The 25284-nt window shown below is 43.1% G+C and overlaps 1 protein-coding gene across 3 annotated transcripts in view; it reads left to right on the forward strand.

Moving 5' to 3' along the window:
- Positions 1–25284, forward strand: part of Hira (histone cell cycle regulator) — a 102741-nt gene that overhangs the window by 48235 nt on the left and 29222 nt on the right. For all 3 annotated transcript variants that reach the window (XM_074061213.1, XM_020160706.2, XM_074061214.1), the window contains 10 exons: positions 1518–1613; positions 2796–2956; positions 4075–4242; positions 6442–6555; positions 9982–10052; positions 10572–10677; positions 13232–13447; positions 14907–14992; positions 21144–21338; positions 23229–23390. In XM_074061213.1, the coding sequence (XP_073917314.1) occupies positions 1518–1613; positions 2796–2956; positions 4075–4242; positions 6442–6555; positions 9982–10052; positions 10572–10677; positions 13232–13447; positions 14907–14992; positions 21144–21338; positions 23229–23390 (1375 nt within the window). The remainder of the gene's footprint in view (positions 1–1517; positions 1614–2795; positions 2957–4074; positions 4243–6441; positions 6556–9981; positions 10053–10571; positions 10678–13231; positions 13448–14906; positions 14993–21143; positions 21339–23228; positions 23391–25284) is intronic.

The following is a 25284-nucleotide window of genomic DNA, read 5'->3' on the forward strand; positions in this document are numbered from 1 at the left end:
AAGGAAAAAAATATAATCCTCATTTCTAATAAGGGAGTTTCAAAGCAGACATTCTGTGTGCAGAAAAGTAAAGGCATAGAGGTGTTTGAAAAGCGATCTAAAGTGTTACAAGTATTCAGATATTTGAAAATATTTGGTATTCTGTCCAGGGTTTCCACTCTGGGATATCAGTCTCAGAAATAATCCAGAGTGTGGAGAGAGTTATGCATATAGTAGCATGAAACACTGTTAAATTAGTGTTAAATTAGCTATATTCATAGTAATGAATACTGTCACAATATAGAATATAAAGCAAAACAAAAGAAACCATAAAGATCTCACAGACAATTAGACTATGAAATGTAGCATATTAGTGTAAGGACAGCCACAAAGTATGATGCAATGCAGGAGAAAAATTCATCAAGCTGCACTAAAGGTTTTAAAAATACTGAAAAATAGTGCAATAGTGCAAAGAGGGATAGTGCTTATCCCTCTTTTATAAAAATGCTGTAGGGAACTAGGTTGCTGTTAACTGCACCAGCCACTGAGGTTAGAAAAATAAGATCATACCCTTCACACCAGGACTGCAGATAGGCATGGTCACTGTCACCATCACAACTGACCTTAATTGGTTCCTTGGTCTGTGCCTGGCACTATGCCACAGAAATTTCTTATACGTAGTCCTCAAAGTAATCTAGGAAGGTAGAATTTTGTAATCTTCACTTGACAAATGAGAAGTCTGAGCACAAAGAATTGAGTGTAAGGGTGGGGAGGGGGTTGAGGGGGAGAGATGATGGGAACAATGTAAATATATACAATTTAAGTCTAATCAGCATTGTCACTACGAATTCCCCTCGGTATAATGAATATATATATATCCTAATAAAACATTTATTGACAAAAAAAAAGGAAGGAAATAAATGTTAGTATAATGATTAATTCTTTCTTGGGACTCAATAGGGAAGAGGTGTTCCTGGTAACATCTCAGAAGTGAGATTCAGGACAAGAGCAGGAGCAGGAGCAGGAGCAGGGCCTGAAGATAACTTCATTCAGGAAGTCAGTGGCTCTTGATCTAATTGAATGCCAGGCATTCTGCTAAGTGCTTTTTCTACCATGTCTTGCTCAGAAGGCTCTCTGAGGAAGGCCCAGTTAGCACTGAAGAAGCAAGTTGTCAGGGTGAGGAATAGGCCCAGGGCAAGGAAGAGTCAGGTTGTGGTTCAAATACATGGGTGTGATGCCACATGGCCCACAAAGCTCTCAGCTATGCTCTTGGTTGCTTTATCTATAAAAAGAATCGGATACTGGTCAGTTGGGTGCTTTAAATTTTATAACTACTGTGAAAAACCCTAGTGGAAAAAATTTTTCAGATTTGCTTTAAAAAAAAAAAAGTAGTTATGATCCCACATCAAGTGTCTTCCAACTTGACAACCCAAATGATGGCTGGCCTACCTTACAGGCAGAGCTGCTGCTGAATGCCCACTGTTACCAAAGTGCATGCCAAATAAGAGATCTCACCACAGCCCCCTGTCTTCTTCTAGATGTGATGGATGTAGCATGGTCTCCCCATGATGCCTGGCTAGCCTCCTGCAGCGTGGATAACACTGTTGTCATCTGGAATGCTGTGAAGTTCCCAGGTCTGGGATCCCCCTGCTGGCTGATGGCAGAAATGGGCTGCTGCCCTCAGTACCGCCCATTGGTTGTATAGAGCAGGATGTGGGTGTGGGGAGTGGGCTGTCCATCTCCTTAATCTTACATGTGTCTTGTTAGTAACCCAGTTTGGGGTTTTTGGGTTTTTTTTGTCAATTAATTGGTTTAAGGTTTAAAAAGAGATTTATGTTAAAGAAAAAGAGTAGCTGACTGCTGGCATGAGGGTGCCATAGATCATGAGGGTGCTATGTAGACAATTGGTGTTGAGAACCGTGGCGCTCCTGCCATGCTATGTGTACCCCCATACCACCAGGGGTTCTGGCCTCAGCTCAGTTGCCATCTCTGTGAAGCCTTGAGCAAATGAAGTCTAACTAGTTCTGCAAAAGATTAGCTTTTCTTATTCATGGGGTTTAAAGTCAGTAGAAATTGTATAATCTGGCATAATATTAAACAATTTTTATCTAGTAAAATACATCTATTACCACTCAATATCTCAAGTATGTTTTCCTCATGGGCTAAAATGCATCATCGTTGGATTGGATCCAAGTCATTTTAATTCCCTTTGAAAGCCACCACCAGCATATGTGGGAACATTTGTTCTGGCCACAGAGGGGCAGTTTTGGAGACTGGTATAGCATTTTGATTATAGATCTGCAGAAGGTGCTCTTGTGCACATCTTCATCTGCAGCAGTGACTTGCAAAAGACACACTCAGCTGAGTGCCCACCCCTTTGAGCTGCTGCCTGTCAAGGAGGTTCACATTTTAGAAGTGCTCAAGTCACAGCCCAGGTTGGCACAGACTTCCATCTGCTGGCTATAGATGAGATGTAGGGGCAGAATTGGCAGTTCTGGCCCAGGCTATGCCCCCTTTCTGCCTGTCTTTTTGGGAGCATGTGTGACCCCTTGAGTGTTACTGTTGTGAAGGAAAATCCATGGTACCTGCCTACTTAATACAGTCATTTTTTTCAGGTTGCTTTTTGCCTTGGTAGAAGTCACATTAGTGGTTCTTCTCCACCCTGGGGTTGGAGGCTGGCCAAAGAGGATTGCTTAAGTCCTCTATCTTAGATGTCCATTCCTTGGCCCATTGCAGCTCATGTTTTCTATATAGAGCCATTGTTGTTTTCACCTATGTAATACCTGATCAAATTTGTTTTATTTTTTTCTTCACAGAAATTCTTGCTACTCTGAGAGGTCATTCTGGCTTGGTGAAAGGGTTAACTTGGGACCCTGTTGGTAAATATATTGCCTCTCAAGCTGATGATCGCAGCCTGAAGGTGTGGAGGACACTGGACTGGCAGCTAGAGACCAGCATTACCAAGCCTTTTGACGAGGTAACTGGGGACAACCCAGAGCTTGGCCCCATTCTTGCCTCATCTCCATGCACAGAGGAAGCTAGCCATGCTCCAGACTATGTGGGTGAATGCCAAGAGTGAGGGGGCCTAAGAAAGCCAGTCCTTGATCTCTGAGGTGGGCACTCAGGTGAAAAATATCTTTCCTTTCTGAGAAGGCATTAAATGCCCAACTTTGAAGTGAAAAAAAATTTATAGATTTTTAAAGCTAGAGAACTTCAGTTCCATCTGTACAGCGCTGGGTACCCAGCTCATGACAGAGACACAAATATTATTATTTCTTATTCTGGGGAGTTTACATTGAGTTGTCCTACTGAGCGGCTTGTTGATGGAAGGGGGTGTTTGAAGAGACCATCTCTTACATTACTGTCTGTACTTGTGCTTTCCTTATTGATATCTACTCTGCAGGTTGCCTGACTTCTTTCTTAGGTGGATTTAGAACAATTTGCAAAATATGTGGACATCAGACTGCAGTGACTTCTGTCCTCATTTTGCAGGAGGAATAACATAAAGGGATGCCTGCCTTGGCCCTTAGGCCAAGCCAGAGAAATAGTGCCTTTCTGCTATACCTTTTACAGTTAGTAAGGAGTGTACAAACCTCTTTTCCTTTACAGTGTCCTCAGGTGAAGTGACAGGCTGATGGGAGTTGTGGTGCCTCACTGTCACTTACCCTAGCATAGACCCAGGCTCCCACTGCGCTCTGAGGGTAAATAGGGTGCTCTCTCCTACAACATTTCTTGTGGATGCACTGTAGACACCCTGTGCTAGGGTTCACAGGTGCTGTGCAAAAGCAGTAGGTTAGTGGCCTGATAGATTTGGCCCACACAGGGTTGATGGTTTTAAAGGAAGGCCTTCCTATAGATCCCTTTTGGGTGTATACTTCTGTACTGTTATTTTGTGTTCAGTCCTGTGGTGGGGTGGAGGGTGCCACAGTTTCCATATTCATTTGACAAGAGAGCCTTTTATGTTTGTACCATCTGGGGAGACTGGAGTGCAGCCACAAGCTTGAATAAATGCCTCATCATCATATGTTTGTAAATTACAGTTCAACTTTATCCTTGAGGTCAGAGTTTTGGCCTCAGCACAGACGTTTTTTTCAGTGTGGAGGGACAACCCATGTTTTACGGCTCAGCTGGTCACCTGATGGGCATTACCTGGTGTCTGCTCATGCCATGAACAACTCTGGCCCCACTGCCCAGATCATTGAGCGGGAGGGCTGGAAGACCAACATGGACTTCGTGGGGCACCGGAAAGCTGTGACTGTCGTGGTAAGTGTGCCTTGCTTCAGAAGTTCTGGCAGCCTTGAGTAGCCTACCACATCAGCTTTTACGTTCCTCAGAGCCTGGGGAGTTTGGAGCCCTCCAGGAAGCTCTGAGGACTGGTCACATGGGGATTGGGATGATGGGCTCTTAGAGTCAAGTCAGTACATGTTGGTGCTTATTTCATTTTAAATATTTACTGTTTAAATATTTTAAAGAATATATTTGTGCTTTTTGGCAAACTGTAGAATGGTGAATATCACCTATTTACACATTCAGGTCTACCCACAGGTACTCCAGTACAGTGCCCCCTCACCTAGCTCCAGCAAACACAGAACAGTTTGGGAAACCCTGGAGCCGTGTGCGTGTTCCCATGCCTAGTAAAAATAGTCATAGCTGACAGCCTATGCTGGTGGGTGGGTCACTGGCATGTGCACCCTGTCTCTTTCTTTTGGCTATACTGGGGTGTGAATTCAGGACTTCATGCTTGCTAGGCAGGCTCTCTGCCACTTGAGCCACTCCATCAGCCCTGTTTTGTGTTTGGTATTTTTGAGATAGGGTCTTGCAAATAGCCTGGGCTAGCTTCAAACTGCAATCCTTCTGATCTCTGCCTCCTGAGTAGGTAGGATTGCAAGGGTAAGCCACTGGGGCCCAGCATTGATGTGGAAATTATAGAGGGCCAGAGAGAAGCTGCTTATCTTTCATGCTTGAGAGAATGTCAGTCTGGGTGACTATAAGTAAAGAGTGTCTTGAGATTAACCAAGGCAATCTATTAAGCAGTTGCAAATAACCTGAGAGAACCAAGATTTTCTCAACAATGGGCAACTAAACAAAACAAATAGATAGGCAGGCTCAGATTGATGACAGTGGAGAATCATGTAAGACCTGATCAAAATGAGCTGTCATTGCCTGTGTTTAAACTGGCAATAAATAAATATAGTATCTTGTACCTTAAAATACTGCTTCTTTAATTATTTTGGAATTCATGTTGAATTTTGTTTGAAACTAGGACCTTGTTACTTAAATGTTTGAAATCACTGACTCATAGTTAGCATGGTACCTCTGTGATTCTCTTGTGTTTGTTCTTGTGGCTCTGTACGAAAACAACACCTGCCTTGCTGAGGCCCTACAGTCTACTCAGTGGTAGTGGGGATTTGAGCCCAGGGTTCCATGTTCTCCACCTATGTGCACCACTGGCAATTTCTGCCAGCCCTCTGGAGTGAAAACCCTTCTATGCTACCTGACACCAGGGTCTAAGGAGCCATCCTTCCTCCACTCTCAGATGTCCTAGCTTGTGATTCCAGGAGCTCCCATCCCCTCTCAATTCAAGAAGGTGTCATGGAACTCAGCATGTGTATCTGGCCTTTGCTAATGTGACATCCAGGTTACCTATGAGGTCAGCTCCCTGGACTGAGCAGGACACCATTGTCTCTGACCTACTGAGATCATGAGAGCCTCTTGAGCAAAGCAGATCTCTGCTAGGTAATTATAAGTGAATAACAAATATAGTGAGGGAGAAGGAATTAAATGGATCAGATCTTTCCTGCCAGTCCCTTTGTCCTCCTTTTAGAGATGGGCAGTGAGTATGTCATAGACCCCGAAGTCCCCTTGTAGGCTTAGTGTCTCCCCAGGTCCTAGGGCCTGACCCTGCCAGGCCAGGAGGAATTGAGGGGGTCTGTTCCAGTAGTTCTCATCCCCTCAACCTGGCTTCTGGATCCAGAAACGGGGTGCTTGGTAGCACTAATTTCATATCCTTATTTCTTCACTTACTCATTTAGTGACTCCGTACATGTTTTCTTTTTTTTTTTTTTTTTTTTTCACGACTGCTTCAAGTTTAATGAAAACTGATTCCCATGACAATAGAGTAACAGGTGCGCTGGGTTTTTGTTCTACTTAATTTTAAATTCCTGAAATGGGGGAGAAAGGAGGGAGTTTAGGAATTCGTTTCTATTAAAATATAGAAGTTATTGCAAAACCCTAACTGTAAAAACGCACCAATATAATCGGACATCCCCGAGCCTCCATTGCATTGTAAGCTAATGCCTCTTAGTTTTGAAGATGAAATCACAACATGCCGAGTGCCAAGCTCAGAGGCTTGTGGGAGACTCCCTCCAGTGGGCTGGGACTTTGGTGTGTTTCTAATGCTTGGGCACAAGGTACATGCTTGGCACTTAATTAATTATTTTAACTTTTGTTATTTGGCTTTAGAAATTCAACCCAAAAATCTTCAAAAAGAAACAGAAGAATGGGAGTTCTGCGAAGCCCAGCTGCCCATACTGCTGCTGTGCTGTTGGCAGCAAGGACCGCTCGCTGTCTGTCTGGGTGAGCCACCTGAGTTTTTTTTTGCAGGGTGGAAAGTGTGGACTGGGAAGGTGGTGAGCCCAGTGTCCTTGAAGGGAGGAGAGACCCTCTACTTTTGATGATACTCAGTGTGTACTTCCACCTTGAACCTGGGGTCAGCTCCTTCTCAGAAACTTGAAGGCTCTTCTGCTATGTAGAAGGAAGCACTAAAGACTGAACTTGGTCCTAGTCAGGAGCGGCCATCCTGACCTCCAGTCAACAGCTTTGTATCCAGATTCAGGCAGCATCCTCAGCAGTCAGTGCCGTAGTTGGCATATTGTGTTTGCTTCTTGTTAGAAGTTCTTTGTATTGCATATAACATAGAGTGTATTCATTTGAAAGTACACTTCAGTCAATTGTATGTTTCTGCCAGTGTAGCCACTGCCTGGAACACTTCTTCCTACCCAGGCAAGATCTCACCCAATCCCCTACCCTACCAAGGCATCCTCTCTAACAGCCTCTCTCACACTGATAAGTTTTGCCTTGTCTTGAACTTCATATAAAATGTAGTTGTGCAGTGTTTGCTTTTTTATGTCTTGCATTTCTTTCATTGAGCATGATGTTTTTGAGATTTATGTGTGTTGTTGCATTTAACAATAGTTTATTCCTATTAATGCTCTATGGTATTCAACTGTATGAACATAACACGTTCTCCTGCTGGTGAACATTAGTGTTGTTCCAGTTGTAAGACATTATGACTAAAGCTGATAAGACAATTTTTATATTAAGTATTTTTGTGGACATATGTTTTCATTTCTTCAAATTTCTTTTTTTCTTTTTTTTCAGTGCTGGGGATCAAACCCAGGGCTGCCTTGCACATGCTAGGCAACTGAGCTATATCTCCGGCCTTGTTTTTTGGTTTTTTTTTTTTCTTTTTTTGATGGAGGGCGTTTTTTGTATTTGTTTTGAGACAGTCTTGCTATTGAGCCCTCAAACTTGTGATCCTTCTGCCTCCCCACTTCCCTGCATCTCCCAGAGTAGAGATTACAGCTATCATCACCATGCCTGTTTGTTTTCATTTCTTTTTGAGTACATATGTAGGAGTAGAATGACTAAAGTTTAACAAAAAAGGGAGGCCTGCATGTATAGCTCAGAGCCTGTGTTCAATCCCCAGCACAAGAAAACAAAATAAGAGGCAGACAGTACCAAGTGTTGGCAAGGTTATGGTAAACTGGAAGTAATACATTACTGATGGATATTTAAATTGTACAAGCACTTTCAAAAAGTATTTGGCAGTTTCTGCTAAAGCTAAACACATGACCTAGTAGTTCTACTCTCAGTCTACACCAAAACAAATAAAAGCTTGTGTCCAAACAGATATGAAGAAGGTTCCCAGTGTGGCCTTTTTTATTTTTTTGGTGGGACTGGGGTTTGAACTCAGGGTTTTGTGCTTGCACAGCAGGTGCTCTACCACTTGAACCACACCTCCAGTCCATTTTGGTGTGGTTATTTTTGAAGATGGGGGTCTCAAAAATTATTTGCCCAGGCTGGCCATAAACCTTAATCCTCCTGAGCTCAGCCTCCCAAGTAGCTAAGATTACAGGCATGAGCCACCAATACCTGGATGACTTTTTTTTTTTAATTAATTAAGTTAAATGGAGGCAAGGTTTTACTGTCTACCCTTGGCTGGTCTCAAATTCACTATGTAGCCCAGGCTGACCTTGAACTCACTGTGCAAATCAGACTGGCCTTGAACTCTTGATCCTTCTGTCTCAGACTCCTGAGTGCTGGAATTGCAGACATGCAGTGCCACTATTGACTTTGTATAATTACTTGGCATCTTTGTTTACTGGTCCATTTAACCCTTTAGGTGACACTGATGAATGAGACTGACTCATGTACTCCTTACTAGATAGCAGCCCCTGAGAAGAGGCTCTGTGTCTTAAACTCCTGTATCTCTTCCCTTCCTAACTCTGTGCCCTATATTGAGCAGGTTCTTAGCAATTATTCAGTGACAGCCTGAAGGATGAGAACCAAAGGATAAGAACTGTAACAGTTTCTAAGTTAGGGTCCTGAAGGGTTAATTTCCTTAACACCAGAGATTTAAACAAACCTTCCAGTTTGTTTGAAGTCTGACAAAGAAAGTCCACATGCATTAATTTAAAAATTTTTAGCACTTCATAAGCAGAATGAATCTGAGGTTATTTATTACAGAGAATTCCATTGCTGGATATATTGTGATTTTTTTTTTTTTTTAAGACCTAGCATCTATTTAACATCTACCCTGGAACTTGAACCACAGTCAGTGCCACAATGCACATTTAAGGGTGTGCTCTTCACAGGGCCCATTCATGATTCTGCTCACGTTTCTTAGAATGTTGAAGTCAAGTTAGCACAGCTCCAGAATTCTGAGAAGTTTTGTACACACATTCATGGGAGGAGGGGTAAATGGAAATGGAATTTGGGTGTGAGTAAGATTCCTGGTAGCTCAGACTCTAGCCTTCCCTAAGACTTGGTGTCTGTAGATCCTCCTTCCCTATACACCAGTCTCAGACTGGTCAACCTCCTGGATTCTGCAGCAGCACCTATGGGAGCCTACTGTCATGTGAAGAAGTGTGTTCCCACTTAGCTTAGGAATCTGTCTCAGAGCAGCCAGACTGTTGGGTGTAAGAGGTTGACCTCACTGTTCTTGTGGGAAGGTCAAATCAGGGTTCCAACAACATTAGAGTGAGTAGCTACTGAGCTTGCATATGCTTCATATTAGGCAGTTATCAAAAAAAGTTTTCACGGGATATTCAGTGACATGCTCATTGTGTGTTAAATGAAAAGGCAGGGGAAAAAAGAAAGAAAAAGCAGACATAAAGATGTACCTTATTTTGAAGAATAAAATAAATATTTCCAAAAGATAGACCAAAATGCAGTTCTTCAAAGTTTTAATGGTAATTAACTTTGGGTCTGGATTAAGGACAAATTTTACTATTGTGTGTTGGTGAACTACCTGACTCATTGTAGAGTAAGCCCATATCACTTACATAACTGGTTACACCAAACCTTGGGTAATGTGTGCCAGAGCTCCATAGGCCCAGAGAAAATAAGCTGGGTTCTCTTTGAGGCTACCTCATCCAGTGCTCCAGAGATCCTTTCTGAGCTCCCCACTGGTGCCAGCCCCCTGCTCCAATGGCAGTCCTTCAGATCTCCTTCTATTCTGCCTTCTCTGTTGCTGACTATGTGTATAAAGCAAGGGACTGCCAGACTACAACAAGCCTTATGGCAGTGACTACTCTAGTATGCATATTTCTGGCAGGCTTTGGTTTCCGTGGCTTGGGGTATCAGCAGTTGCTGTCTGAATTGAGTTGCCATATATGTCAGCAGAAACTGACCAGTGTTTCTGAACTGATAGAGTTAACGGAGTTGAGTGCACAAACCAGTTCTCAGTAATTCCATTAACTTTTGATTCTTTTTTTCTAGCTCACATGTTTGAAACGGCCTCTGGTTGTCATCCATGAGCTGTTTGACAAATCCATCATGGATATTTCCTGGTAAGGTGGATTCTTGTTATGGTACATAGGCTACAAAAGGACATGAGATATCCTGGATGTGATTAGGGCCAGGCGGCCAGTGCCCCCTTTCCAGTCATGCTACTTGCACATGATTCAGGACCCAGCAGCTCCATGCCTGCTGTAAGAATGGGCTGCCTTGGATAGTGTTTGTGGCTGGAAAATGCATTCTCAGACAAACTGGCATCCATGTAGGCTTGCAGCAGACACATTTCTCAGGGTTTTTTTAAAAATTATTTCAAAAATAAGATAAAATTGAAAACTCACAAAATATGCTAAGAGATACTTTGTACATGTTCCTAGAACTAAAAGGACGCCAGAGACATCTGGGATGTAATTATTACCCCTTCTCCCTATACCTATTCTCAGGCCACAGAAGGGAACCAGAGGATTCCAGGATCTATTGAGAGTACTGTCCAACCACCTTCATGGGCTAGCCACTGTGACATGGTGTCTACCTCAAGTGATTGCTCCCAGGCTGCTGACACCTATCTCTTTCAGGACTCTGAACGGACTTGGCATCCTTGTGTGTTCCATGGACGGCTCTGTGGCATTCCTTGATTTCTCCCAGGATGAGCTTGGAGACCCCCTGAGTGAGGAGGAAAAGGTAGGCTGGTGGCCTGTGCTGTATGCTTTTTGGCCACAGAAATAGCCACTGAGAGACCCTTTAGATTGGACCTTCTTTTTGTGGGATATAAAGACACAATTTCTTTAGGTATAGTAAGGTGTTTGCTTTTTATAGATTATATTCCTTAATAGATTAATCTAGTAATAAGTCTCTGTTCATGTCAGAAACAAGTTCTGGAATTACTGCTTTGGGTGTTTCTGCTTGAGCTGATAATAGGCCACCCACTGGGGGCTTTCAACCTGGGAAAGAGAACTGGAGGGTCTCCCAGGGCTCCCTTTCATATCACTTTCCCCACCCTATTGTCTTGTGCTGACATAGTCATTCTTAACATGTACTGGGTGGTAGACTCTAAGGCATGTGCCTTGCATATATTATTTCATTTAAACTACGCAGCATCCTTAAATTAGGGCTTATGGGTACTGGGGATTGAATCCAGGGCCTCATACATGATAGCCATGTGCTCTACCAACTGAGCCATATCTCTAGCCTCAGCAACTTGTTCTAAAACAAGCCCGTAAAGTATTCCTGAGACCCACCAAAACCGAAGAACCATTGGTATAGACTAGACTCAGTTATTAGAAAATAGGAATTGGAAGGAGCAAATGATTCCATGAAGATTTGTATGTTATTTCCTTTGTTTCTTTCATTGTGTTTGTATGTGACATTTTAGTATTACGCCCTCTTTTTCTGGTTCATGTTTTTTTATTCTTTCCCCTATTCAACTTATTTCTGCAACCCTTTTTCTCCCTAAATGCCATAATAAAGAATTGAGGTTTTGGGTTTTTGTTTGTTTGTTTTAAAGTGGGTTTCATCTGTTTCATTGGTGAGCTAGTTAAGACTCAGAAAGTAGCATGGCTCTTCGCCAGTACTGTACATGACCCTCAAGTACAAGAACAGAAGTGTGAACGAGACCTTCTGCCTTTGAGCCTTGTCTCCGCTCCACTGTGCTCTGTCTGTGGCATGGGGCCCATGTGCCTTTTGCAAGGGCTTTGAGAAAGGTTCTGCCTTACCTATCATGGACACAGAAACCTGTGGTTTCTACCTGCAGACTTTTGTCAACCTTTAATGGTGTGTTTTATTCATTTATTTGAAAGGAATTCTGTGAAAGCCCAGAGAAGTTCAGCATCTCTCCCCTTAGTTATACTATGCATGGAGGAAGCTCCCCCTTTTTTTTTTTTTTTTTTTTTTCTGCTGTATTGGGGTTTGAACTCAGGGCCTATACCTTGAAACACTCCACCAGCCCTTTTTTCTTAATTGGTTTTCCAAGATAGGGTCTCATGAACTATTTGCCCAGACTGGCTTCTAACTGTGATCCACCTGATCTCTGCCTCCTGAGTAGCTAGGATTACAGGCGTGAGCCACTAGTGGAAGTTCTCTCTTACCTACTGTAAAACCTCCCTCAAAAGATGTAAACCCCTTGAGCAGGGGTAGAGGTATGCCTCTGTGCCCTGTACCTAGAACAGTGTTTGGTACCCTGTCAGTCATTTTTTAATCAACCAAATGTCTCAGTGGCTAGGGTCTTCTTTCTACCTTGTCACTGTCATCAGGTGACCCAAGTTTGACTTTGTACCCCTTTGGAGAGTCACTGTGGGAGTCTACTGATAATCCCATCTAGTTTGCCATTTCCCAGATCACTGAGGAGCCCTGTGTCTAAGGAGCACTTGGAAGATCTTGGCAAACTCTAAATTCTGGCTTGAGATTTGAGGGGTTGGATTCAAGGGAGAGAAAAGGGTGACAGGAGGAAGGTTTCTGGCTACACCCAGATCCCATAGGAATGAATCCCAAAGTTCTGCTCCTGGGAAGTTTCTCCTCCCCACAAAACATACACCTGGCATTTTCTGATGTGAGACAAACACCCATTAACTATAATTCCTATTCCTGGGCAGGATACAGCTACAGGTCATTTGCACATCCTTGGGTTAATCTGCTCCCTGTCATGCTTTTATGAGCACTGTTGACTACAGTGTATTAGGAACACTTTCCCTTCTTTTCTGGGTTTCTTCCCTAGCTCGTTATGGTGCAGGACTAATAGGGCCTAGGAGGATCAGAACATGTTAGAAGGGATCTTGGCACAGCAGAACTGGGGAGACCAGTTCTGCTGTGCCAAGCCTCCATTGCTTTTTAGAGTCACTGAGAGTCTTGTGGGGACCTCCTGCCATGGTGGCTGACATCTGCTGGCAAGAGCAGACTGGTTCCATGAGAGTGTTGAGGGTCTTTGGAGTGGCTTAAGAGCCTTAAGTTAGCAATGTGGGCATTTCAGTTGAGATAGTGTCTATTGCCATTTGTTCTGTACCATATTATGTAGTAGGTGTTTTCTTGTCAGTATTTCACCATTCCTAGCTTTAGATACATACCTTAACAAAGCCATCTAATCAGAGACAGGCAGAGTTGGGTGGGAGGTGATGGAGAGCTGGTGTCCCAAGTCCTTCTCTCAGAATCAGGAGAGTCCACATTATAGTGCACACACTGGTGAATAGCATCAGCCATGGTGATACTCACACTGGTATGTTAAACCTCTCCCTGCTTCCTGCAGAGCCGCATTCACCAGTCCACCTATGGCAAGAGCCTGGCAATCATGACCGAGGCTCAGCTCTCCACAGCTGTCATTGAAAACCCAGAAATGCTCAAATACCAGCGGAGACAGCAACAGCAGCAGCTGGACCAGAAGAGTGCCACTGCCAGGGAGACAGGCTCAGCTTCTTCAGTTGCAGGTGTTGTCAACGGGGAGAGTCTGGAAGACATCAGGAAGGTAAGGGCTTGACTCAGAAGTACTGAAGATTTGGGCACATGCCCAGGGACTGGGCAAAAGAAACAGGTAGAGTGTGGCTTAAGCAGCCTGGACAGGGCACAAAGATGGGGCCACGGGCAGGAGTGGTGATACAAGATTATGTGTGTTAAACCTAGGGCAATATCCACAGTCAACTAGCTGGTGCCACTTGGTCCATTGCCTGTAGCTACAAGGGACACTAATAGGGCCCAAAGTACTTTTATCAAAGTCCTCTGTACTGGTAATAGTGGTTTTCAGGCTCTGACCTCAGGAGACTTCTTAGGGTTCCCCTTCTTTATCTGGAAGCTCACATTTTACTGTTGGGGAGGGGGAATTGGAAATGGGTCAAGAGCAGAGAAGAAAATGTTGAGCTTACTGGGAAATTTAAACTATATAGGAGCTTGTGTTGGTTGACAGACCTCTCCCGAGTGATTCAGACAGAATGTGTGGCTCAGAACCCTTGGTTGAGTCTCTTTTTTTTTTGTGGTACTGGGGCTTGAACTCAGGCCACTCTACCAGCCCTTTTTGTTGTTGGTATTTTTGAGATTGGGTCTCATAAACTATTTGTCCGGGCTGGCTTTGAACCACGATCCTCCTGATCTCTGCCTCCTGAGTTGCTAGGATTACAGGCATGAGCCATCAGCACCCAGCAGTTATGAGTCTTTCATGAAGAAAGGGCTCCATGATAAAAGTCAGTTTGAAAGTCATTAATTTGATGACAAGAGTGTGGTTCACAGATACAGATCTTAGTACTTTGGGTTCCCCATTGCACTCTAGGCTGTTAGGTGGGTTGGCCAGCCTAGCGTGTGCTTGCAGCACTGGGTGTCTGGCCATGTCTCTGGTACTAATGACAGGGACTAAGGTTCTTGGAGCTAGTTCAGCTGGGAGCTTTCTGAACTTGCTTCTTTACTGTGAAAGAAGTCACACATATACCCTGATAAAGGTGCTTGTGCTTTGATTAGCTGGCTTAATTTCATTGTTCCAAAAAGACTATAAAAAGGTGAGTTCGAATATATTTCCTTTTAGAAGCCTTAGTTTTTCAGTCCACCATAGAGAGGTATAATTGACATACAAAAAGCTATCCATATTTTATGTTTACAACTTAGTAAATTAGATACAGAAACACATATGTGACATGGTACCACTTATAAGAGAAATCTAATAGTCACATGCACAGAAGCAGAGAGTAGAATCGTAGGTGCCAGGGACTGTGAAGAGGGGAAGTGGGAAGGTATTAATCAAAGGCCACAGCATCTGTTCCTCAGCCCTGGAGCTCTGTGCAGAGTGCCTGCAGTTCACAGCACTGTATCACATACTTTGTGAAGAGGGTAGAGCTTGTGCTATGTTCTTATCACAGAGAGAGAAAAGGAACTTACTTTTTTATATTTGAAGATAGTTGGCAGAAACTTTTCCATTCATTTATGTGACTTTACTTTGCCAGAATCTTTTGAAGAAACAAGTTGAAACTCGGACAGCAGATGGCCGGAGAAGAATCACACCTCTCTGCATAGCACAGCTGGACACTGGGTACTCATTCATTCACCGAACTTTCTGTGACCTTATCTGGGGAAGTCTTCCTCTCTCCTTTCGCCAGTTAGCACTTTTCTAGTTAGGATCTTCAGACTCTTGGGCCAACATGACTTATAGAATTTGGAAGCGAGAGAGTCGAGCCCAGCCTCCCACCTCCCACCAGCCTCAAAGCCCATGTTGGTCACAGAGCTCTGTGCACACTTGACACCTGTGGAAGGGTGGGGGCCTGAGACTGCCCTCAGGCCAGCACATCTGCTTCGCCTCACTGCTGCAGGGCACTAGAGGACACACAGGAAAAGAAGCCACACTGATTTTTTTTCCTTTTATCTACTTTTTCTGATTTTGAAAGGTATATTCATTGTTGAAAATTCAAAAAATAGTAAAAGCCCAAAGAGTATAAATATTATCTATAACTCAGTCTCTGTTAATATTTTGATATCTGTATTTCCAGTCTTTTATCCCACTTGTTACTGTATTTTGACCTTTCTTCCACTTAAATAAATAGTCCTATGAAGCATTTTCTTGCTGATTATCCAGGTTCTTGTCCTATGAATGCACCATGATTTACTAAAACAGCTCCTTAACTGTGGACTTGTAGTTTGTGTTCAGTTTTTTAAATTATTATTGTTACTGTAAATGAATCTTTGAGCATACCCATGTCTATTTCCTTGGAATAATTCCTAGAAGTGCAACTGGGCAGAGGGTAGGGCTCTGAGACACATTTCCCTGTAAGGGCAAAGAGGGGATATGTGGACTTCTTCACCATTTGTTGTTGTCTCCATGTCTATAATTAGGCTTGTTTTTGTATTAGTTGTTCTCCAGAAATGACATATGTTGACTCAAAGGATTGTAAGCCCCTTGTGAAAGTAGATGTCAGGGTGTCTCACTCTGTCTTGTTTGGGGTTTTTTGTTTGTTTTTCTTGTGTGTGTGTGTGTGTGTGTGTGTGTGTGTGTGTGTGTGTATGTGTATGTTAAGCCACATATCCAGCCCTCAATCTGGGTTTTATACTCACACAGCAAGTGATCTGCTCAGAGCATCAGGAAGTCCTTCTCAGAGACCATGCACAGTAGTCCTTTGCACTTTGCGTTGCCCATGCATGAGCTGTTCCAAGTCTCCTTTGAAAGCTGAAGAGACCTTCATTCATAGGTTGTGCTAACTCCATCTCAGGTTAAATATGCAGGCACTGAGGCTCCAGGGTCAGGTACCTGGCCAGAAACAAGTTTCCTAACTCCTCTTATATCAGTACTTTTCTTTTGGCTAGACCTTTTTCCTGTTGGCAGCCTACAGGGGATAAGGCCACCTGCCTAGCTTTTATTAGCATCTTGTGAGACCAAGTGTGTGAATGTGCTTTGAGTACTGCCCAGCCTGTGGTAGTGAGGGAGGTAGTGGTAGTGATGGTGGCACTTTTGTTCTGGGAGTTCTTCCAGGCCTCGCATGGGGAGGAGGCAGAGGAGAAAGGTGCTTCCTAACTGGCCTGAAGCCAGCTTTCTTCCAGTGGGCACTTATTTCTGAGACCAAAACTTAATTCCTTTTGTTTTAAAGGCTTTTTCACCTTCTATTTCCATATTCAAATAAGTAGGAAATTATTAAGAAAGAAAAGAAAAAATACTCGAAATAATCATAGATAAGGAATAAACCAAAAGAATGAGAGACTTCTTTACTGAACCTCACAAATAAGTAGAATTTTGATTTTTTTTTTTTTCCCCCTTTGGACAGAGACTCACTGTGTAGCCCAGGCTGATCCAAATTCATGATCCTCTTGCCTCAGCTTCCTAGGTGCTGGGATGTATCACCAGGCCTAGCTCCAAGTTGATGATTTATGACAAAAATAAAATTACTAAAAGTGAAGAATTGTTGTAGAAGAAATAGAGGATGATGTCAAAAAGTTAACCCCACCAAAAGCCACCACCTAAGAAGGCTTCACAGGGAAATTGTTTGTTTTTTGTTTTTTTACGTTTTAGCAAGAATTTATTTTAGTATAGCAGGATAAAGTAAGGAGAAAAGGGGGGTTTGTGGGGGGGAACATTTCCTGCTCCCCACCCGGGAAATGGAAGTAAAGACTCAAAATGGTCATTCTTATCTGTGGCCTTTATACTTCTTCTGCTTGAGAATATCCCTGGTCATTGGCCTAGCAGCTCCCAGCCATTAGACATTGGTCTGGGTGGCCAAGGTGGGTGCTGCTTATTATTCTAATATGGAGATGTGATCAAGGCCTACCAAAGCATAGGTGACCTTTGGGACTTTTTGCCAAGCATGTCTTTCATTCTGTCAGTCTTTCTACCCCTTCATGGAGCTTGGTGGCTTTTTTTTTTTTTTTTTTTTTTTACTTTCTGGTTCTAAGTTTGGTGCTTTTAACTCTAATACTATTTTACGTATTCTAGTGCATAAACAAAGAAAACTTGCAGATCCTTTTTTATTTTAAGAGCAGAATATTTACATCAAAATGTAATAGAACTAGTCAGGCACCTTCATATGTCTCAGCTATTCAGGAGGCTGAGGTAGGAAGATCTCTTAAGCCCAGGAGTTCAAGACTAGTGAGACCCTGTCTCAAACAAACAAAAAAGTAAAGTAAAAAAGATAGACTGTAATCAATTCCAGGTATATCTGGTCCAATATAAAATTGTAAATGAACTAGTAACAAGTATACCCTTACAGCATGTTAAGACTCATGTTCATTTCAAGGAAGCAAGAAGGTTCAAATTTGTGGGAACCATTAGTTTAAGTCTGCATGTCAATCGATCAAAAGAAGTAAGTGGTCTATGAACAATGGAGGGGGTAAATTCAATTAAGATAGATTGTAAGCACAAATGTAAATATCACAGTGTATCCCCCTGTACAGCTATTACATGCTAATAAAATTATTTGTAAAAAAGGCAAAAAAAAGTAAAAAAGAAAGAAGTGATGTGATCATCTCCATAGATGCTTAAGAAACATTTTTTATAAAATTCAACGTTGTTCTGACTTAAAACCCAATTAAATGGGAGTAGATGGATGCTTCCTTAACTCTATAAATTGTCTTATTTCAAATCAAGTTCAGAAACTAAACATCTTTTTACTGTTTTGACTATAATTGAACATTGCTCTAGTTGTCCTAATCTGTGCTATTAGGCAAGAATAAGTTGGAAAGGAGAATATAAAATGTACTGTCATTTAAAGATGATGTGATATATAAGAGAATCAACTGGGAAATCTGCCACCCACAATAAAAGAAGATAGTAGAGCTGTTTGTGGTGGTACACACCTGTGATTATAGCATATTGGAGGTGGAGACAGGAGGATTGAGAATTTGAGGATAGCCTGGGCTATGTATTGAGACCCTGTCTCAAACAAAACAAAGCAAAAAGGACAGTAATAGCTAGATATAATCAACATGTGATCACGTCTTCTGCCTTTAGAAGACACAAATGAAATAGCTAAACTGCAATAAGAAATGTTTTGTTTTTGTTTTGACACAGGTTCTCACTGTGTTGCTTAGGCTACTCTTGAACTTGGGGGCTCAAGCAATTCTCCCACTTCAGCCTCCTAAGTAGCTAGAGCCACAAGTGCACACCACTACTGGATCCAGCTAATAGATGTAAAGCTTTATGAAGAAAAACTTAAGAACCCTAATGAGAGACCAAAAAAAAAAGAAAAGAAAATTAGAAAACCATACTATATATTTAGTTAGGATAACTCAATATCATAAAAGATGTCAGTTCTCCCTAAACCTATAAATTTAACATGAACCAATACAAATAACCATAGTTTTCAGGATCAGAAAGGTAATTCTGAAGTTCTTTGAAAAAAAACAAAAAGGAATAGCTGAAATAAATTTGAAAAAAATTTAATCAGGGAACATTGTTCTCACCAGTAATTAAAGCTTAGGAACTATTATAATTTAAACAGTGAGGTACTGACACATGAATAGAGCAGTGGAACATAATAGAATTTCCAGGAAAAGGCCCAGATATTCAAGGGAATTTTAAAAGTAGCATTTCATACCAGTAATGAAACATTAGTTAATCCAACAGATGAGAATAAGGAACTACCTGTCACTCTAGAAACCAAGTTGAATCCAACCTCGGAACTTACAACTTGAAACATACTGAACAGCTCAGAGATTATTTATGTATGTTAGTGTTTAATTTTATTGTTGTCTAAATTATTTTTGCTTAAGATTTTAGAAGATTCCATGGGAAAATATTTTTATAATCTCAAGAGGTTAAAAAAGGTTTCTGTCTCAGAAAAAGAAAACAGGCTGGACGCTGGTGGCTCACGCCTGTAATCCTAGCTACTCAAGAGGCAGAGAGCAGGAGGATCGAGGTTTGAAATCAGCCTGGGCAAATAGTTCACAAGACCCTATCTCAAAAAAGCCCATCACAAAAAAGACTGGTGGAGTGGCTCAAGGTGTAAACCCTGAGTTCAAACCCCAGGGCCACACACACATACACACACCAGGGCCACGCATACACACACACACATACACACACCAGGGCCACACGCATACACACACACATACACCAGGGCCACACGCATACACGCACACACACACACCAGGGCCACACGCATACACACACACGCACACCAGGGCCACACGCATACACACATACACACACCAGGGCCACGCATACACACACACACACACACACACACACCAGGGCCACACACACACATACACCAGGGCCACACACACACACACACCAGGGCCACACGCATACACACACACACTACACACACACACACACACACACGCATACACACACACACCAGGGCCACATGCATACACACACACACCAAACCAGAAACAATAGCAGCAACAAAAACCCACTACTTTTGGCAAGAAAAAAATGTACCATATGGAGTAAAAACAGCATACTGGAGAAATAGTTCTTATTCATAAAGGAATGCTGGGTATTTTTTTATTATGTAAATATTTCTTATAAATTGATACTAAAGACCAGTAATAAAATACAGTAATAGATGAGGAATATAAACAAAGAGTTGGCCAAAAAACACACACAAAAAAAAGAAAATATGTTTCTATGTGAAAAATTTTAATGTTATATCAAAATAACTGCATCCATCAAATTGACAAGTATCAAGAAATTTAGGGGGCTAATGGAGTGGATCAACAGTAAGAGCGCAAGCCTAGTAAGCATGAACTCCTGAGTTCAAACCCCAGTGCCACCAAAAAAAAAAAAAGAAATTTAGGTTGTGGGGAAATAAGCACTCATAAATGGCTTATAATTTAAATCTCTAAGAAGGGAACTTTAGAGACACATCACAAATCATGAACTAACACACTTGCTACTCCAACTCCACTTCTAAAAATTTATACCATGTAAGGGCTAGTGCAAGCTGTACAGCACCTGCCTAGCAATTGTGAGGCCCTGAGTTCAAACCCCAATACTGCCAAAAAATGATTAAAATGATTACATTTACTCATGTAATATGTGAATCAACAAGGTATAAGTGACAATCATTACAATTCCAGGCATCTTTGAAAAACTAAAATGTGCCCTAACTATGTGCCACAGAAATTTCTTTAGTCCTAACAGCAGCCCCGTGGGGAGGGTCCCAGACAGAAACTTGAGACACAATAGAAGTGACTGAAATGTGCAAGGTCATGAGCTTGAGAATCCAGAGGAGTCATCCCTGGTTGGTCTAGCCAGTTCCCTCAGTCTTAACGGTGCAGTATCTTGGTTTCTGATGCAGTAATACCTTTCATAAAAGAAGCTGGGAGCTAGCCCTATTCCTCAGTAGAAGCTGGGATAGGTAAATTATGGCATGTCCATCCAGTGGGAAAGCCTGCAGCTCTTAATGAAAGGGAGGCTCTTTTAGTATACTGCATTCCTTTCACTCCAGGATATACATTATAGTTTAATACCTCTGAGATCAGGGTGCATCATATGGGTCAATGGTATCTGACAATTAGAAATAGGAGCGTTGTCTTTCTTAGTGATACATGTAGTGCTAGTGCATCTTAGCTTTAATTAAATATAGTATATTGAATGCTTTTCATTTTCTTTTTTATTTTCTATAACTTTCCAAGTTATCTACCATGAAACTATATTGCCTCTAAGCCCAGAAAAATGTTATTTAAAAGGTATAAAGTAATTGGTGTGGCATCTTATTTTCATGCTGACTTTTGTTCTTACTTGACAACAGGGACTTCTCCACGGCATTCTTTAACAGCATCCCACTCTCTGGCTCCCTGGCGGGCACCATGCTCTCCTCTCCCAGCAGTCAGCAGCTACTGCCACTGGACTCCAGTACCCCCTCCTTCGGCGCCTCGAAGCCTTGCACAGAGCCTGTGACCGCCGCTGGCGCCCGGCCTACAGGCGAGTCTGTCAGTAAGGACAGGTTAGTGGGTGCCAAACCTTGCTTGATCCTGTCCCTGGGGAACATTCAGGTTCAGACATGGTTGAAAGGATGAGAATTTCATTCTATTCTCACTTCATATCCCCTTCAGTTACAAAAAGGAAGAAATGCTTGATTTCAAACGAGCTCTTCCTCAGAAGGGAAGACTTGTTCGGGTGAGTCTTTGACACATAGGGCTGTGAGGACTTCACAGAGAAGCTGTCCTGACTGACTGAGGATCAGACTATGAAGCTTGAGGACCTGTCAGTAAAATGCCACCTATCACAGGGTCAGCCCCACCTTTTGGCAGATCCACACTGAAGGTAGCCTCACCTTACTGTGTTGTGAGCCTCACTGTTCATCCCAGCACAGTGCTCCCCAGCACATGGACTCCTTCACACTCAGAATCATACTCACTCTGAGGCCCATGTCTTCACCGACCATTACACTTGATCAGAAGGGCTATGGGGAGCATGAGTAAGAGCCAAGTGAACCTTTGCCCCGTGCCTGCTCAGAGTTACATACTGCAGGGACCAGGCATCTACAGGGGATTGACTGGTGGGTCCTCGTCCTCAAGGAGTATGTAGGCTAGTGGGGAAGAGGTAGCCACGGGGTTGCAGGGTCACTCCTGGGGTTCCTTGGCAGAAGTAGCTAGCCATCAGAAGGGGTTGGTGGGCAGGTCTCTGAGAGACTTTTCAGAAAGTGTTCTTCTTCAGGGCTCACACAAGCCAACCAGGGGGATAGAGGTTGGCAGTAAGGCAATGGCAAGAGCAGAGCTCTGAGGCTCTGAAAAGGGACCAGAAAGAGAATAGAAAGGCTGGATTCCTGTTCTGAACCAGGTAGGCTGGGTTTTTCCCAAAGTGGAGATACACAAAACTTTGAGACTTGCATTTTAGGAAGATGGCTCTAGTAGGCAGTGGTGCCCAATTTAGACACCCCCTAGCCCGTACAGCTGATACTGTGAAAGTGAGTCCTCATTGTTCGGGATGGCGTCTTCTATTATCATAGCCTTCCCTTTTGGGTTCTGGCATCGGGGCTGTGCAAGCACAAAGAGCATCAAGTATCATTGCTCTTGGGAAACTGAGGACAAATCAGAAGAGACAGTGCAACAAGGCCAGTCAGGAAGCAAAGCTTCCAGGGAAGAAGGGTGTCTTAAAAGGACAGATGCCACCAAAGCTGAGAAATGTTTAAGGGTTTGGACCTACATGTCATGGAGGAGGAGAAAAGCGCTGTCCTGGAGGATTCCAGGCATGTGGTGCAGGTGGTAGGAGGTGTTAACCTGCATGAGATTAGCAGGAAGCCCAGTGGCTTTGGACCCAGAAGTGCGGGGTTGGATTAGGCAGAAGGAAACCTAGGCAGGATTATGCCTGGGTCTCCTCTCTCCATAGAGTAGAAGATGAGCGCCATAGGGCGAGCACCTGGAGGAGGCTGCCACGAATTTTTTTATTGTCGCAATGAGAGATGGAAGGGGCCACCCAGGACAGTGGGATGCAGGCCAGGAAAGGACTGTGGCTTTAGGGCCCCAAGTGGGGGCTTTTCTTGTCAGCTCCATTGTGGGGATGACAAAAGCCGATGGTTGCAGTGGTTTGTTAGACAAGCTGCATTGAAGCTGTGGAGACCCAGCTTTTGTGGTTAGCCATCCACAGAAGTCTCAGGGCAGTGCGGAGTGGAGCCCATGAAAGCATTTGCTCACCCTCTTGGGTACTGAGACTTCCGAGGTCTTTACTCATGAGACATTTTAAAGAAATAGGACAGTGGACTACATTTTGAAAGTTTCGTGTTCATAAAAGTTTGATACTTGTACTCCTTTCAATAGGCTCTAAGTTACACAAGTTCTAGGCCCCAAATTCTCTAGGGATTGTGCTTGATGTGCCTCTTCATCTTCTTCCCCAGTATGAATGCTACCTCTACTCCTGCTGCATTGTCCCCTTCTGTGTTAACAACCCCATCCAAGATTGAGCCCATGAAAGCATTTGACTCCCGATTCACAGAGCGGTCCAAAGCCACGCCTGGTGCTCCTTCCTTGACCAGTGTGACTCCCACATCTGTGGAAAGGTAGGTTTTGGGTCTGCAGAACTCCTACAGACCCAGGTACAGTATCTTCCCAGATCTCCCACCGTGTATCCTGCTTTCCTTAGGGGAGCAAGACTGAAGATGCCCGAGTGAGCCACCATGTGTCAGGAGAAAGATGTTGCTGCCAAAAATAGGGAGGTGGCTGGAAGAAGCTGTGGGGGAGGATACTGTGGGCAAAAGAACAATGAGAGCAGAAACACAAGGTCTGACCCATTGAGGCTATGCTGAGAGTATTGTCATCCTTTGAATGGATTCCAGAGTTTACCAAGAAGAAAACTAAGGGTGGTTGGGGAAATAAAGGCTCTGATTTTGTTGTACCAGGCAAATGATGGCCTTCTGCTCAGAAAAAGATACGAGGAAAGGAGCCAAGACCCCAGTGATATAGGTGAGCTCTTGCAAGCTCATTGAGACTTGTTTATTCCTTGTAGTTCCCCTAGCATACTGCAGCCAAGAAACAAAATTATAGTTCTTCATTTCTTAGAGTTGCAGGAGAGCATCCTTCTGAGGCAGTCAGAGCAAGTGTGTGCAGCCTAGGTTGTTGACACTGAGCTTTGCTGTCTCCTGTGAAGGTCTCCTTCCAAGCCTGCCATGGCAGGGAACTTGACATTCCAGTGAGTTGGGGGTTAGGGGAATTATGCATGGACTGGGCTACCTTACTCCTCAGGAGCAAGGGAGCTGTCCTCTTGGGGTTGCATCCCACTGTGAGGCAAGTAGGGTTTGGCAGCCTGGGACCACCAGAGCTGAGGTGGAATATTTCGTATCTGAATTTTCCGACTCCTGAAAGAGGAAATCAGAGTTAAAGTTCTGGGTGATTTAGGTGCCTGTGTCCTGGCAGTTTCTAGCCCTTGTCCCAGTTTTTATCCCCCTAACCTACTGCTCACACTCATCAACACCAAAATCTTAGTAATTTTTTTCCCTATTGCTGGGGATTGAACCCAAGGGCAGCTTTGTGCATGCTAGCCAAGGACTCTACCATGAGTCAAACCCCAATCCTTTACAATGGCAACCTTCTAGACATACAGATTTGGAGTTGGGGTGCCTCACCTCAGAGACCAATTTATCAAAACTACCAGAGAAAATTCAGAATCAGATATTCTGAGCACAATTCCCAACTGCCTCTAGCTTTCCCACTTGGTTCTTTCTGTCCCAGGCACTAGAAAACAAAGCTAGGTAAGACAGTTAATATAAGAACTATTTAATTGGTACCTACCTCATACTCCTTACTGCTTCAGAGGTTGGAGACACCGCAATAAACAAAAACAAAGAGCCTGGCTGGAGGTGCTCACGATGTGAGGAAACAGGACTGTGCAATGAATTACAGCCAGGTAATGTAGCAGTTAAGCGCCTGGCACAGATGTGGATTTAAACCACTTACTGGCTCTGCTCCTTAAAAGATTATTTAAATTCTTTGAGGCCCAGTTTACAAGTGCAGGGATACTGGTCAGAGGTTCTTGGAATAGCCACACAGCCAATAAGTGTCCAGTAAGACGGACATTTGTATGAGACCTGTCCTTAGAACAGACAGTGTCTCCCAGCTAACATGAGAGTGTGCTGTCCCTAGGGATTTGCTTATGGTCTCAAAACTGCTTGTCTGGGAATGATTTGTTCTCCTTAGAGAACAGTACCTGGAGGACAGCATGGAAGGCCTCTCTCTTTAAGTCTTCTGATCTGTCTGTAAAGTTGTATTCTACTCTAATCATGCTTGCATTAGTATAAAAAAATTCCGTGTGATCTTTTTATCTAGTATATCTGAAAACCTTCCTGCTACTAAACGCTTTGAATTGCTGGATCAAATGTATCTCATATCCCTAAAATGCATAACCCCAAGAACTAAAATATATGTGTGAACAACAACAACAACAAAAAAAAGCAATGG

The sequence above is a fragment of the Castor canadensis genome, chromosome 18 (assembly GCF_047511655.1).
Source record: "Castor canadensis chromosome 18, mCasCan1.hap1v2, whole genome shotgun sequence".
Classification (NCBI taxonomy): domain Eukaryota; kingdom Metazoa; phylum Chordata; class Mammalia; order Rodentia; family Castoridae; genus Castor; species Castor canadensis.